This window comes from Brachyistius frenatus, unplaced genomic scaffold (genome assembly GCF_029030835.1).
Source record: "Brachyistius frenatus isolate BFR_SWC_R1_liver_20210118 unplaced genomic scaffold, ASM2903083v1 Contig_20, whole genome shotgun sequence".
Classification (NCBI taxonomy): Eukaryota; Metazoa; Chordata; class Actinopteri; family Embiotocidae; genus Brachyistius; species Brachyistius frenatus.
Window position 1 is genome coordinate 3174836 of NW_027210619.1, and position 16065 is coordinate 3190900.

General features: G+C 40.7%; 1 protein-coding gene across 1 annotated transcript in view; it reads right to left on the bottom strand.

Annotated features, from left to right (window-relative positions):
* Window positions 1–14080, bottom strand: part of adam22 (ADAM metallopeptidase domain 22) — a 58805-nt gene extending 44725 nt beyond the window's left edge. The window contains exons 1-3 of the mRNA XM_069695990.1: window positions 13619–14080; window positions 13145–13311; window positions 9668–9744 (exon numbers count right to left, since the gene is read on the bottom strand). Of these exons, the coding sequence (XP_069552091.1) occupies window positions 9668–9744; window positions 13145–13311; window positions 13619–13715 (341 nt within the window). The 5' untranslated portion in view covers window positions 13716–14080. The remainder of the gene's footprint in view (window positions 1–9667; window positions 9745–13144; window positions 13312–13618) is intronic.
* Window positions 14081–16065: the final 1985 nt, after the last annotated feature.

A 16065-nucleotide genomic window follows, 5' to 3' on the forward strand; every position in this document is an offset into this window, starting at 1 on the left:
CAGTATGCAGTGTGCATCTATGAATTTGCCATTTCACCTGGTAATAAAAGGGCACCACCAGGCAAAGGACTGAACATGTGCTGTGTCAGGCGTCCGTAATGAGAATGGGGGAGTGCTGAGGGAAGAAAGAGGCAGAGCCAGCGAGGAGAGAAGGGATAAGTGCACCGGATAAAGCACGAGGGGTACGCAGCAAGATGGAGAGGTGGATAAGAGATATAAAGATGTGAAAAGGAGAGAAGAAACAGGAGAGAAAGGAGCGAGGGGAGGCGGAGGTTTGTCTTCGGGGAAAGCTGCAGCTGCTTTCACCTGCCCACCACAACACCCCACCCCCGCCTCACCCTCCCTCCCACTGAGGTCTCATTAAAGGTCTCTAGGCTATAATTCATTCACTCTCCAATCACTTATCAGACATGCAATTCCACCGGCACACCCAGTAGGATCCCTGCTCTTATTACAGAGGGAATACTGATGCTCACAAACAACAATACTGATGATTATAGCCCCATTCTCTGCACTCTGGTCTACAGCATGCAACATACAGGCCAAACGAGTTGACTCCTGAATTATGGAGAACTTGCAGATCTGTATCCGTGACAACATGTGGATTGTTAATGAGCTCCATGTAAACAGGCCTTGACATTTCCAATCAAGATGTCATGTCTCGTTTACTTTTCATGATCAATTGATGAGCTTATTCCATTTTATTTTCTCAAATGACTGTGTGTGCTAGTAGGAAACTTTGGTCCCCATCTACTTATCAGTAACTCCATCTGATTTTTTGTGGTGGTAAATTTTGTTAAATAGTTAATCTCTTGACAGTAAACTGTACTTTGAAATGATTTTTACTCTGCATGTCAGTAGAAAAAGGAGTAAACTATGGGAGACAATAGGCTTTAGAGAAGCATTAGTATCTTTTCCTGCTGAGAGAACAACTGTCTTCCTCCTGTTCCTGTCTTCAGCAAGAGCCGGCTGCAGGATCTCTCTTTGTCTCCACTAATCCTCCATACTGGGCGAGACGGCTCAGCAGAGGAGAGGGGGAATACAAGGGTGGGGGAGAGAGAGTGGAATAAATAACAGAATATGAAGTGATGGAGGAAAAGAGATGGAAATATAGACCAACAAAGGAGAGGTCTTGAAACGTCAATGATTCAACAAGGTTGGTGCCACGGCTCAAAGGATGGTGTAAGTCAGTCACTTGGTCCACCACGTTGGTCCAAAGTGAAATATCTTAACAGATATTGGATGCATTGCCGTGAAGTTTTGTGCAACCATTCATGTTCCTAATGACTTTGTTAATCGCTTGAATTTTCTTTTATCACCGGGAGGTTTAAACTGTTCGTTTTTTCATGATGGTTTGTAGTAAAATCAGGTATAAACATTTTTTTTTACAAAATTTGACAACAACTTTATGAGTTAAAAACTTCAGCTCAACATATTTTGGCGGTTCTGATATATTTATAGTAGTGGTTGAGAGAGAAATGAGAGGCCGGGGAGAGAGCTGGTATGACATGCAGCAAAAAGCCCAGGCAGGGTTCAAATCCCGGCTGCTGCAGTAAGGAGTTAGCCTGGATCCGTGGTATAGCTTATACCAGATGAGCCACAGCGGCGCTCCAGCTTCAACTCAACTTTAATTTTGCACCAAACAAGAAGTGTGCATTTTGTCATCCATTACACACACTGGGATTGTGTGAAGAACCTGTCTCAATGGCCAATATGAATGTAATAAAAAGGGAAAATTTGTTTTGTTTTGACACAAAAAAAATATGAACGTATCTTAACTGACACATTTTATTTGCTCTCAAAAATGCCAATAGAAGCTTTGCAGGATGTCCAAACACATTTACACACCCTTAATACTAAAATTCATGCTGCTATTTGTTTTGAATAAACCCTGCTAACCTCCATACACATGACACACTGTAAACTCTGCAGAACACACAAACATACATTCACCGCCTTATACACCAGAACAGACTGTATATACAGTCCCGGATGTGACAATGAGCCTCTTAGCAAACACACTGTGTAATATAGTATTTGTGAGCTATAGCTGACAGACACACACAAGCATAATTCCCAATGTGATAGCTAAAGCTATGAGCTTAAGTATGTGCATGTGTGTTTGTATGTGTGTGAGTGTGATCTGACAACACACAGATCAGAGAGAGAACTCCTGCCTGAGAGGAGAGGAGAGGAGAGGAGAGAAGAGGAGAGGAGAGGAGAGGAGAGGAGAGGAGAGGAGAGGAGAGGAGAGGAGAGGAGAGGAGAGGAGAGGAGAGGAGAGGAGAGGAGAGGAGAGGAGAGGAGAGGAGAGGAGAGGAGAGGCTGGTACTGTTTTCTTTTTAGGGTACACACCTCGATCATGCACACACTCTATATCTCTGCCTATCTCCTGCACTTACTCAACCGACCTACCACAACTCAAGGGTGCATGAAGGACATTCTAACATCTCTCTCTGTCCTTTTCTTTCCCTCTATCTTTAACTATGTCGTTCTCTCACTCTTTCTTTCCTCCCTTCTTTTTCTCTCCCACACACACACACTCCCCTCTCTGTGTTTTTCTCATTAAGTTCACAGTAAATCAGATCACGCCTCTGAAATAAATTACAGACCTGGGAACAGAGGAGGAGAGACATAGATGAAGGTGGAAAAGGAGGAGAAGAGTGCAGTTCAGTTGTAGCAGTGTCAGTATGCAGGGAGCGAGACATGGCTGGATGATTAATTATGTTGGAATGGGACATGAGAGACCTTTAAATCATATACATGTAGAGATGCAAGGCAACATCCACATGTACGGACAAGCGACAAAGGCATAAATACAGGCAACACACACACACACACGACACAGGGACACGCACCAAAAACACAAGAGCATCAGCACCTTTCACGGTCCAAAGCAGCTAAACGCCTCGTCACATTTTAGGGATCAAATGGTGAATGTCACAAAGTCCACTGAAAGTCAGACAAAGTCATGAAGTCATGATGAGCATGACATCAGCTGAATGGCATTTTGATGTATTTATTTGTTCTGCAAGTGAACAAGAAATTATTGTTGCGTAAAAAACACTATAAGAACAAGCGACTCCTCACACTGCGCCTCTCAAACACAAGTTGAGATTTTTCAGAAGTTCCAGCAGTAAAATCCCATTCATCCCACACAAAGACACTGTTAGATGACTGGCATTTAGAGCCCCGCCAAGGCTGGGATGGGCAAGAAATTCTTCCAGTTGAATCATCAATGCAAACAATGAGCAATGGGTTGGAAAGTATCTGGTTCTCGGATGTTAAAGAAGAGAAAGGTTTCAGAGAGATATTACGTATAAACTGGCAGGGATCCTTTCAGTAAGAAAAATCCAAACAGAATAACAGCAAGCAAGAAACGTCCCTATATGCTCAGCATTTGAAATCATTTTAATTTCAGACATAGTTTTGCAACTATAGCACAATGTTTTGTTAAAACTTTTATTACAAAAACACTATGAATTTACAGCAGCTGTCTTCTGTTTGTTTGAGGCTTATAGGTATATAGCATTTTTTTTTAAAAAAGCTTTCAAAACATAAATTACAATAATTGAACCTGCCATTGTATTAACTTTTAGTGTTGTGAAATCTTAAAGGAGACTCTTGTGTTACTATGACGAGAAACATCGATAATAAAATTACAACTTTGAAATTGATTTAAAAGTGGAGAAAATGTATTAAAAACCAGCAGCTTATATTTTATTTTGCTCTTTATCAGAAGGTTAAATCTTCAGAAAGAGTGACATCAACACTAAGTTTGGCAAATTCTACCTCAAGTACAATGACCTATTAAAGGTGCCCTGTGGGTTTTTGACCACTAATAGCATTATGGGGTAGTTTTTAATGAGTGGACTACTGTTTTGTTTGCACAACAGCTGTAACATGCAAATAAATGTCATGTGCCAACAAAACAAAAATAATCATTCAACAACATTTGTCGGCCATCGAGAAAATCTTTTTGGAAGAAAACTCCAGAGGCACCTCTTTGCAAGTTTAACATATAAGATGATTCTTCTTGTCAAAGAGGCTGATTATTATTACTGATCAATAATCTCTCACACACACACACAAGTCAAACACTGATTATATATTACACATTGTAACGCAAAAATGTGAAGAATTAAAGCCAAACAGTGCAATTTATTGCACTTGGAACTCGATCTAAAATGCCCAACATGAGTGGGTGAAATAAAAACAAAGACATAAACAAGAAATTTGCCTTTCTTTGTTTGTCGTATTGTCTTCATTTTCCTCCTCGTAAGTATTGATCCTCCCTCTTTCTGTTTAAGCCTCATTTCTTCCTATCCATTCTTGTTATCTCAAATTAAGACAACACTTTACGTGCCTCTCCTGCACCTGAGACCCAATCAGACTACATCCACAAGGACTCAGCAGCAGCAGCTTTTCAGGGCCCACATCTTATTTACAACTGCAGAAGCAAGAACAACCCTCTTCTTTTCCCGCAACACACACACACACACACACACACACACACATGCACGCTTTTTGTCTATGCACAGTTGCACCGACACATGCACACATTCATCAAATCATTGAACCATGGGATGTTTGGTTAGCTTCTTTCCTAACACAGGCAGCTGGAAAGATCCCATGGTTATATCACAGCTCCATCCCCTCCATACCCCTCCCCACCAGCGCTGTCCTCCCTGGTGCATGCACACACTGCTTTCATGAAGATGAATAATACATGTAGCATTGCCTGTAATTGACCATCTTCATTAGCATAAAGAATTTGTCTGCATGTAGGGAAAACTGACACGAAACAGTTGTAGAAGAATAATTCTCTAAGTGTATATCAGAGTCAACATTGTAGATGAGGAGAGGAAGACGCTGTCTCCTCTTCATGCTGCTGCAGCAGCTCATTTCATAACACTGGAGAGGTTATGAAACTCTCGAGTCCCAATTGTACCTGCCCACCTGTTCTTCTCTCTGTCTGCACTCACATTGTCATACAAACGTAACCCACATAGTGTTTGAATACTAAATCACAGACATGTTCACCGTCTTCACTCTTTCTCGATTTTTTTCTCTCACACAGAGACACACACACACACACACACACACACACACACACACACACACACACACACACACACACACACACACACACACACACACACACACACACACACACACACGCACAAAACCATACACACTAGCCAGCCAGGCTAGTATCTGGCTGATGGTTGTCATATACCTATACAAGTATGCATTTTTAATGTTATTTTACATTTTAAACACAAGTGGAAGAATAATGGTTGCTTGAAATACAATAGTCAAAACATGAAGATTACAGGAGCAAGAGAAGGGGTGCCTGCTTGTTTTTTTAAAATTTTATTTCAATCAATCAATTAGGGAGAATATATAAAAAAATGTTTACCATCTTTTTATCTTTTATAAAATATCAGTAAGAAATAAAATAAAAGGTCTGTTATAATTTAATGTCTTTAAATTGTTTGTTTTCACATTTGAGATGCTAGAACCAGGTCATATCTTGCATTTTTTATTTAAAGAAAAATCAATATATTTCCTAAACAATTTTTTTTGTCAATCTACCATTCAATTTATCATCTTATTATTTGACCTGCTTCATCATGATTATTTCCTGTATGACATTGCTTACATTTGCCATGGGTTATCAGAAAAATATTCCTAGATAATATTGTTTAGATTTATAGTATTGCCATAACTAAAACTAAGTATGTCTTCTGCAGAACAGGCAAACAACAAACTTATTTACACAGTATCTCCCTTACTGCACTAAAAGTTGATGTTGAGGTGACAGCATCTGTGTGAGTCCTTGCCTGCCAGAGGGCACGTGTACTTCGGTGGAAATAGAGCTATATGTATCACTGTACACATACACCTGTCAAATGTTTCCCATTCTCCACATGATGGACACAGCACAGCATCCACTACGTACACACATGCGCGTGTCTTTAATGTTACAGCACCATCTATTATTCAGTGAGAGCAGGTGGGAGGGGAGGGGTAAAGGAGTAGTAGGGGCAGAGTTGAATGGAGAGTGGGTGTGGGGCAATCAAGGGTGGCGGCATCTGTATGTGTGTGTGTGTGTGTGTGTGTGTGTGTGTGTGTGTGTGTGTGTGTGTGTGTGTGTGTGTGTGTGTGTGTGTGTGTGTGTGTGTGTGTGTGTGTGTGTGTGTGTGTGTGTGTGTGTATAGATGATTTTTTTTAAAAGGGCAACCCCCAACCTCGTGCACATTTTCAGCTCACTCTGGTCCCATGAATCGCAAATTGCAGGCAGTCGCTGTGATGGAGGAGTTGAAGAAGACAAAGACTGTGAGGGGGACTGGAGACCCCCACGACGCACCAACCCCCTCCTGACTTTCTCTCTATAGACTGTCACACTTCAGATGGGTGGCTCGTGTCAATACAGCATGTGACTAATGAAAGAGCCAGCGATTACAGCACACACAGTTATATACTTGGTTGATCTCACTATAGAAAAAAGGCAAATTTCTTGTTTAAACAAAACATCTCGGTGCCAGTTCATTGATTGCAGAGCTAACTCTCAACCCTCTAATGCATGATGGGATAGTTGGTCCACCATGACCCTGAATATTTTGACTAAGTATAGTGGATGCATAAATGGATGGGATAGATGATCTCAGAGTAGACCACATCTGAAAACCTAAAATACGAGCATATATGGTGAAGAATCAGAAGGGAAAACTTAAACTAAGTAAAAGTTTCAAGACTATAGCTCTGCAGTGATGCTAGAAGCTTTGTGAGGCTGTATTTCAAAGCGGGGTGCTTTGGGCTAAAAACTGACATCAGGCAACTAACATGATCGCAGTGACACTGAAGCTGAAGCTACGCAGGTAAAATATTTACTGTGCATGTATGTACAAAAATTAATGGCGGTCTATACATAGTTTTGTTGAGGTATTTCATTCTGAACCAGAGTCCTGGACTGATCGAGACTGGCCTGGCTAGCATAAACATTTCTGGGAACAACAAAAATACTTGACTAAGATTTGCATATAACAACTAACATGTGTCCATAAAGCACAAGGCATATGACTTTTTAACAGAACGCCCACGAATACCACCTTCAGGCAAAGTGGGAAAATGATGATGATAATATGCAATGTAGCACTTGAGACACAGCCAACAAAGAAAACTGAAAAACAAACCTCTCTTGTTTGCTCATGGCGATAATTAAACAAAAATGCACAGCAAAACTTTCATTGATCAAACCGGGAGAACTAGATTTTGTTACTGGGAGCCAAAAAACAATGTTGGCCCATTCAGCTAAAAGACCTCCCACTTCTGCACCCACACACATATCTACTGGGTTTATTCTGTCTGGAATGAAAGCTATCTGTAAACAAAATCAGTGTGACTGTCGAGCGTGGGATCAGTTCACAGAGGAGGGTGTTAGAGGAGGACAGACAGGACAGGGAAGAGATGAGGATAGACGGAGGAGTAAATTGGGGTGCACTCACTGAGAGGCAGAGGGAAACTGAAGATCTTCCTTAAAATTGAGACTAGCACAAAAGTAAGAAATGCAGCAACAAACTAAGAGCCAAAACAAAACATCCCCACAACAATGACATACATGGTTATTTTTAAAAGAACTGGTGAAGCATCTGGCGGATTAAATACCAGAAAATAGTCAAAAGTCCATCCATCACAATGTGCCTTGTAGTCTAATGGTGAAGGCACATAGCAAATAATGTTCCATGGTTCAATGCCTGAGGCTGAGGTACCTTTGTGTAATGTCATAGTTCTCTCTTCCCCCACATTTCCTGTTTTGCTAAACTGACTGAGACAAAAAATGAAAAAAACAACTAATGAATAAATAAGATGCCCATCATAATCTAAGGTCATGTTTTTAAAATTTCTTATTTTGTCAAACTAATAGTTCAAAAATCAAATGCTGCAAAACAGACAAAAGCAGCAAATCCTCCATTGAAGTTGAAATGAGGAAATATCTGGGGAGGCTTTACTGTTTTATTAATGATTTAGTGGATTATCAAAATAGTTGCAGTCGCAATTACATTTCTGTCAAACAAAATCAGAGAAAAACTAAAATAATAATAAATTCCTAAAGCTCAAGAAATGGCATCAGATTTCCCTTTCTTTTTTTTTTTTTTTTTTTTTTTACTAACAACCAAAAACTGGGAAAGTTCCCCATCATAAAGCTGGAAATCCTCACAACTTAGAAGCTAGAACAAGCAAACTTTTGATATTTTCATTTGAAAGAAGAGTTACAAGATTATTTCATAATCTAAAAATCTTATTGTTCAATGTATTGGCTAAACAATTCATTGACTAATCATTTCTGTTCTATACACAGTTTAAAGATTACAAGAAAAAATGGATAAAAGTCAAACAACACAATGCTCTATTGAACTGATCACAAGCTCTCATTTTTATTGAGATCAACACTTCTGCACAGCGCTGTCTGGTCAGAGGCTAATTCCCTCTCTGATAAGCTAAAAACAACTGTTTTCTTTTAGCTAATATTCTGATGGACTTTCTCCACAGCACCCACTTTGGATATTACGGTGTAATCACACAGTGTCTCAGATAAATAATGACTTTACATTAAACGGCCAAACCAAGTGCTGATGAAAGTGTGTGCATGTTTGACAGCTTGTGCATACATGTATGCATTTATACCCATGAGTGGTTGATGCGTCATGTAGTGAGCTGCAGGCTTTACAGAAACATATCCTGTAAACCTTGGGAATTCCTGTGATATAACAGTTTACTCAGCAGGAGAGTGACTTCCGCTGTGATGAGCAGGCAGAATCACTTTGTGGGCGTTCACAGGCTTTTGGGATAAATGAGACAAACGTGGTGTGAAAGAGTGGACAGAGGAGAAAACGCTTTAGAGAGGATGATGTGAAAATGAGTCATTGTGGGGGGAAAAAAAGTGGAAAAAGGTAGAGGGCAAAAAGACTGCGAGAGACAGAGTAAGAAGGACAGCACAAATAAGGAGAGAGAGGAGTTCACTTTCCATCAGCACAGCGGTGATCGATATCAGTGTCTGACAGGGCAGTGCTCCAGCCTTTACCGTAAATCACTTGCTATTATGAAAGAACCGCCAAATCACGCACGCAAACACACAATAACTGAGATGCTGCAGACATACAAGCGCACACACACTAACAAAAACACAAAGATACATATATATTCACTCATAGACCAGCTTACTTTGGCATACACCAACAGTAGATATATATGTGCTGAGTGCGTTCTCAAAAACAGGCAATAAACAGCAGGAAAATATGACTTCTGTCCAGCAGCACCACAAAGACCAACACTTGTTTTATGTGCAGTGTGTACTTGGGGATTTACACTAAACAAGAACATAACGTGAATTTCTGCTCAAAGGTGTTATTCAGCTTGAGAGAAGGACGTATGACTCCTGCTGAAATTATTTCAACAGATAAGTTAACATTGAAGTAATATTATTTAGACGTATCACTTGCACCAATTTTATTGTTTTGTTTTTGAAAGTTACAAAGGAAGAAGACATGCTGAGAAATACTAGTTTCGTTTGTCCAATGACTTTACTCCCTGTCCATTAATAGACAGAAAGCTAGGTAGCCAGCTGGTCACAGACAGACAGATTGAATAATGTAATACTCACTGGTTCAGTTCCACATCCAAAATGAATTTTCTTCCAAAAGCGTCAACTTGAAAGCTTGCTTGAGCCACGTGGTTCACCTAAAAAGGCAGAGAAGACAGCTTATTCACTTTTACTAAAGGTAACAATTATTATATTCATGGTTGAATTCCTTTTCGTACACATACAGTAGATCAATTCTCATTTGCATTGATGGATGGCTGCATTGTCTTTTTCAGCACCAATCAACACTAAGAATAAGACTGGCTTTCTTTAAGCCATCAAGGTCTGTCTTCTTCACCTGAATCTGAATTTATGCAAAGGATCTCACTTTAACACTTGAGTTACAAATCCGGAATACAGTTTTCCTTGAGCCGTTGACACATACACACACTTAAGGGGTTGACATCATAATTTTCTGGTTTACGGCTTAAAAAAACAACAACACATTCCTTTCTTTGTTTATCAGATTGATTTCGTAAGAGTTTCACAAAGCCAATGATTCATAGAAGTTCCTGAACTCATAGAAATCAATTAATCTTTTTGAGTTATCATGTTTTTGTGTATCAGCCAGTACGTGTGGAAATTCACACCATTTCTTCTCTGACTACATGTACTGTGTGTGATTGATTTGGCTGGAGGAGGGTCTGATTCATCCCAAACGCTGGCCACATTTGGTACGGGCTTCATTACACACTCTTTCGGTCAATGAGAACTCCCCACAAATAATTCCTGTAGGTCCAGGAGAGTCCCAACGCCGACCATAAACACAAATCCCCCTCCCCCTCAGGCTTGGCCCACAGGATACCTTCCTTACAGATCGGACACTACATGACAACGAGGGGAGGAGGGGTGTGCTTGTGGGGTTTTTTGTTTCCATTTCAGGAAGTGCCCTGGTGCTCACCCAAGGATGACCTTAGCCCATGATGTCCCCTGTGACCAAAGACTATTGTTTGCAGGAGTGTGTCTGTGCGTGGTCAATGCATACATGAGCATTGAAGAGGGTGCGTGGGTGTGTGTGAGCACGTACAAATGGCAACCCCACACATGATGAAATCTAATCTGGCAGATTGGATCCACGATGGGAGGAGGTACCAGTAATTGTGCGAAATGAAAGCATATTCCAGCTTTGGCTGAGCTGGGCCGATATTAAGAGCGCACCACTGACTCTTCTTACATTGATTTCTGGCTTATAGCAGACCTGACTTTCCCCTCATGATTGTCGAAGTATGACTGCAAGTGCTATCTACGCTCTGCACAGAGAGGTGCGCAGGAAAACATACAAACCGACACACAGACTGATTCCACTCGAAGCATTTGTTTTTCCACCAAAACAATGAGCGCACTTTGCTGAACTCCCCACTGCTCATTCAGTGCTGTTTGTGTCTGAGACTGAAAATAGGCAATGCAACAGAGGCCTACAAATAACTTCCTGTGTGTCACACATTTTCAGAGCCATTTGACAGATTTGTTTTTAGGCTGTTGATCTAAAAACAGCCAATAACTGATCAAACGTTGTGCAAGTGACATCACAAGTTTTAACTCTCTGGAGAATAGACTCAGAATATGAATCAAATCAAAGATGCCACCGCCTCTCGCCTCTGGATTTCTTGCTCACTTGCAATGTACATTTTATAGCTCTACAAGAACTTTGAAGCTATTAGTGACTGCCTGCATTTAAGCTCTTTTGGAGCGATGAGTTGGCATGTTGTATTTTCAATAAATGGGCCGTAAACTCAGGAATTACAGATTTATTTTACCTCACTCCAGACAGGTCTAATGACTCAGGGAGACATGAAGGTATAATTTAAATTCAGTCGCTCTGCAGAAATGAAGTCTCCCTGCTTTAGAATTCAGTTCACAGCAAGCCTGTGCTACAAACATGTGATGAAATTGGTATCAGCTTCAAAAGGAAAATATGAAAATGATATCTGAAGGCAGATGGTTGCTGCTTGCTTGTTTACCCATTGGGCTGCAGCTCAGTCTGAGGTGTGAGAGAGACAAAGGGTTAACACCTTCCTGCCACCATCTGTATCCCTCTCCACTCTCTGAGCCCTGAATAGGCTAGCCTACACAAGCTTAAGCCATACAAATTAAAAACGCATGACAGGTTTGCACAATGCTAATTGACTCATCCCTTGAAAGGAACCCAGCAGACACGCTGCTTCACTGAACTGACTCAGTGAACACAGTTACAGAGATTAGGATTATTACATCACTGTATCAGTTATTACAGGCGCAGGCCAAATGGCTCTAGTTGGCTTACCTGCGGCTTTTAATAACTACTGACACCTTTTTGATTTTGTATTTTGTGGGTGATCGTGTCCAACAAACTACAAAACAAAGGTTTAACTCATGCATGATAGCCTACCTACATGGCTACATGAAGGGGCTGACATCCAAACACATGCCTACTGTACAAAATAACATCAAATAACGACAAAAACATCTATACTTAAATGTATGAATTATTTAAGGGGATCAGTCTCTCCTCAGAATAAATTTCCTGCAGATTATTAATATTCAGATCTTCAGCGAGCAGAGCCTGAAAGATTGCATTTTTACTGGATTCTTGAGACCAAAGTCAATAATGGTATTTGAGTTCAATGAATCTAGTGAAGATAATATTTTTTACACAAACAAACAACAGAAACACACTTTAAATACATAGAGCTTAAATTTGTCATTAAAGAATTGTTACAAAGTGGTAAATAGGATATTTTATAGTTGAAAGATATTTTTTTCAGTGCCCTCTGCTGGATAAACTATACGATGCTAACACTGTTTCTGAATGTCCTCAAACATAAGTGTTATCTAGCATTTTTCTACTGTAATTTATTGTTACTAATCACCCAACATACATGCTCATATTGGTGGACATGTGACCAGCTAAAACTTCCTGATATCTGCAGGACCAGTCAATCAGGCTCTCTAAGCTAGTATCTGGTCACTTACATTTATGTATCAAGTAAAAATGCTGCTTAATGGAGAGAAGATATGAGCAGGTAGGTGAGACAGCTGCTGGGACAGCAAGCCAGCTGAACAGGCAAGATACAAGTTATCACCAAATTATTAATTGTCTTGGTTAACCAGATGACTATTGTTGATTTCCTAAATGTACAGCTTGCTCAGTGTAAACTGTAACAGTTGAGGTCTTTCCACCAAGCAGATTATTTCAAAGCAATTGGGATGGTCTGTTTTATTGGTTTTGAATACAGTAATGACCCATATAGCACCTGCAGACAGTGCAATTAGTGCAGCCTGCTATTGTCTAAATGTTTCAATGTTTGTTTGTTTTTTCCGTTTTACTAGTTATTAACTAATTGTTAATCCCCCCCCCCCTACCCGCCCCCTCTAAGGACACGCAGGGGAGGAGATGAATAGATGAAAAATAAACAAGCTGTAAACAGAGAGATGTCTTCAGAAGGCATCTTTCCAGCTCACACGTCCCCCATGCGGACATTCCTCTCTCCACCCTGGCAACATGAAAACACCGTGTACCTGCGAGGAACTGGGGCCGGTGATGTCCTTTACCCTGGTGCTGAGCTCATCCTGTGTGATCTGGCTGTGGTTGTGCCTGCTGTAGAGAAGGCGGAGAGGCACCGTGTCCTCCTTCCCGATAAACCTGCCTGCATCACGAAGAGCCTTCAAGCTCGACAAGGCGTCTCCTGCAACAGAGAGGAAAACACCGATTTCATTACCCGCATGTTCCTCCGTGCGGAAATCAGTGATAGAAGTGTGATAGAAACACATTCATTACAAACATCTGAAATGTCGCTTGATCCCATTTCCTTTGATAACATGAAACAGCTATAAACTACGTGCATATTTTTTGCTACTGGATCATGAAGAAGGCGAGGCAATGTTTTTTTGTTGTTGTTTTTTTTTTTAAATAAACACCGGCCTTTTGATAATGATTTAACGCGTTATCTTCTCTATAATAATTAATTGAATATCCAAAATAGTATCAGTTACCGTTTTGGGCATTAGGGCTGCTCTGGTGACCGACGTGCATCAATCCATAGACGCACAAAAGGGAAATCCACCATCGCGGGCGCATCATCAGCATCATCACCTTTCTCTCTCTGCTTGGAAATGATAAACAATGCGGTATTCCAGGAGAAGGCTCTCAGGGTCCTGCCTTCGCTAGGGGAGCTTGAAGCCGGGGCTGATCGTCTGGTTAGTGCAGTCCCACTGATGGGGGGCCATCGGGTTGCTTAAGAGTATGAACGCCGAGCGCGTCTGAGCGCACCGAGACCCCGCGGATCAGCGGCACGGAGGAGGCACGGCGGGGAGAGAGAGTCAGAGAGGGAGACAGAGAGGGGGACAGAGAGGGAGGGAGGGAGGACTGGGGACACCTCCTTAAAACCCATCAATGTCCAGCGGCTCACTGCAGAAACGCCTTATGCATAAATATGAGCGGAGGCAGGATGGAGGAAAAACTGCGGGCCCGGTCTTCCGCCGACTGGACCGACTAGGAGGAAATGGAAGCTCCTCAGTGTTACCGCAGGAGCGCCATTCCTGCCTGTTATTATTATCATGACTCACTCCATCATCTGTCAGGGATCCAAAAAGGCAAATCCCCTCCCCCACCCAAATATAAATGCGAAAATAGCAATGTTTCTGTGTGGTATTGTTTTTAATAAAATAATTGGTATCCTCTTATTAGGGCTGTAACAAAAACGCTCCTCTCAAGTCATGTGACATTTAACAATTTCGTCAACAAACCTGGGAGTTTTTTTCTTCATATCTTGAACGTATTCCTTCTTGTGCTGCTATACTTTCCTATTACTTAAACATAGACCAGTGAGGACCTACTCCAGAGCCACCCAGCAAATATGCCAGAGTTAATAAACTGATGAGAAGGGATCTTATTTCAGAACTGGTGGGATTCTGGGGCAAGAGTTTAACACAATAGCACAATAACACAATTTGGCACAATAGGCCACATAACTCTGAAGATTGTACAGCCAGTGAACATGTTGAAAACAGCCACCCAAGTCTGGGAGAAACTTTCCCCAATTTTTATATTTTTTAAAAGCAATTTACTGCAGCTATTTCAGATTTCAACCAAAGATCATATCGAGTGATACATTCATGATGTTATAAAAAGCAGTTTACTTTATGGAGCACTAATATTTCAGACTATAGCCCAGCCACCCAAAGCAGAGGCCTTTATGCACAATGTCTCCATATTCTCGCCATGTCTGCTTGTTTGAGAGGGAACAGCTGTCTTTGTCTATAAGCTCCAGCCAATACAACCATAGATAAACAAGAATAGATAATGGGTCGGTCTTTAATGTGATTAGTTTGAGGAATGGCAGGTATAATATGTATGAGAAAGATACAGTTTGTGCACTATGACAGTGACACAGTGACTTCAGGGTATTTGTATGAGAGCAGCAACGATGATTATAATGCCTCCATTCAGCAGTGTTTTTATCTTATTTGCAGTATTGCTTTTAGCTCAGAACACATTTATGCTCCCGTTTAGTTTTTTTTGGCAGACTTTGACCCAGAGAATCCATTTGAGAGCAGTGAGAGAGAACAGGGGCACTATGCTAATACACTAAATGCAGGGAAAACAAAGCTTAACCCATGCAAGCCTACAGTGTTTTGTTTGGCTGTATGAACACATTGACAGGCCTGCTGTATAAAATCGGATTAAATAAGTGTCAATGTATGCATTTACATTCTTATTTAAATGTATCAATTATTTACAGAATCAGTCGCCCTTCAGAAGAGATTTCCTGCAGGTTATTGCAGTAAATATTCAAATATTAAACAGGTAGAGGCTAAAAGGCTGGATTTTTGAGGCCAATACTACAACAATAATAATTAAACTTTAAAAAAAATAAAAAATAAAAAAATGACTATGGCGTTTTTGTATATAAACAACAGCAACAAATACTTTTTGATAGCGACTATTCAAAATGATTATGAATACATTCTTGCAAAGTTGTGTGCCGAGTAAGACATTATAGTTGAAAAATAAGCTCCTCACTGCCCTCTGGTTGACAAACAATGTCATGATGACACGGTTTCAAAAGTGTATAGCCTTTACAGCAATTTGGTAGTATTTAGCCAATGTGTATGCTAAATCTGATACACGTGACAAGCTCAAATTTGCTAAAATCAAGCAGGCATAAAATGCATGACGAAGGTAACGTTTGTGCCCTCTGATGATAAAGCACAGTGTTCTGTATGACAGAAGAAGGATGACCATGTCTGCTTCAGCAGCACTCGTATTTGCAGCATTACGATGCTTGTACCTGAGAAACATATTGACGCTCATATTCTTAATGGCAGCGACACAGACTCCCATTTGACCCAGTGCATCTATTTGAGAGCTGTGAGGGAGAAACAGAGCACTATGCTAATGCTCTAAATGGAAATGGAAAGGGAGAAGCGTAGCTAATGCA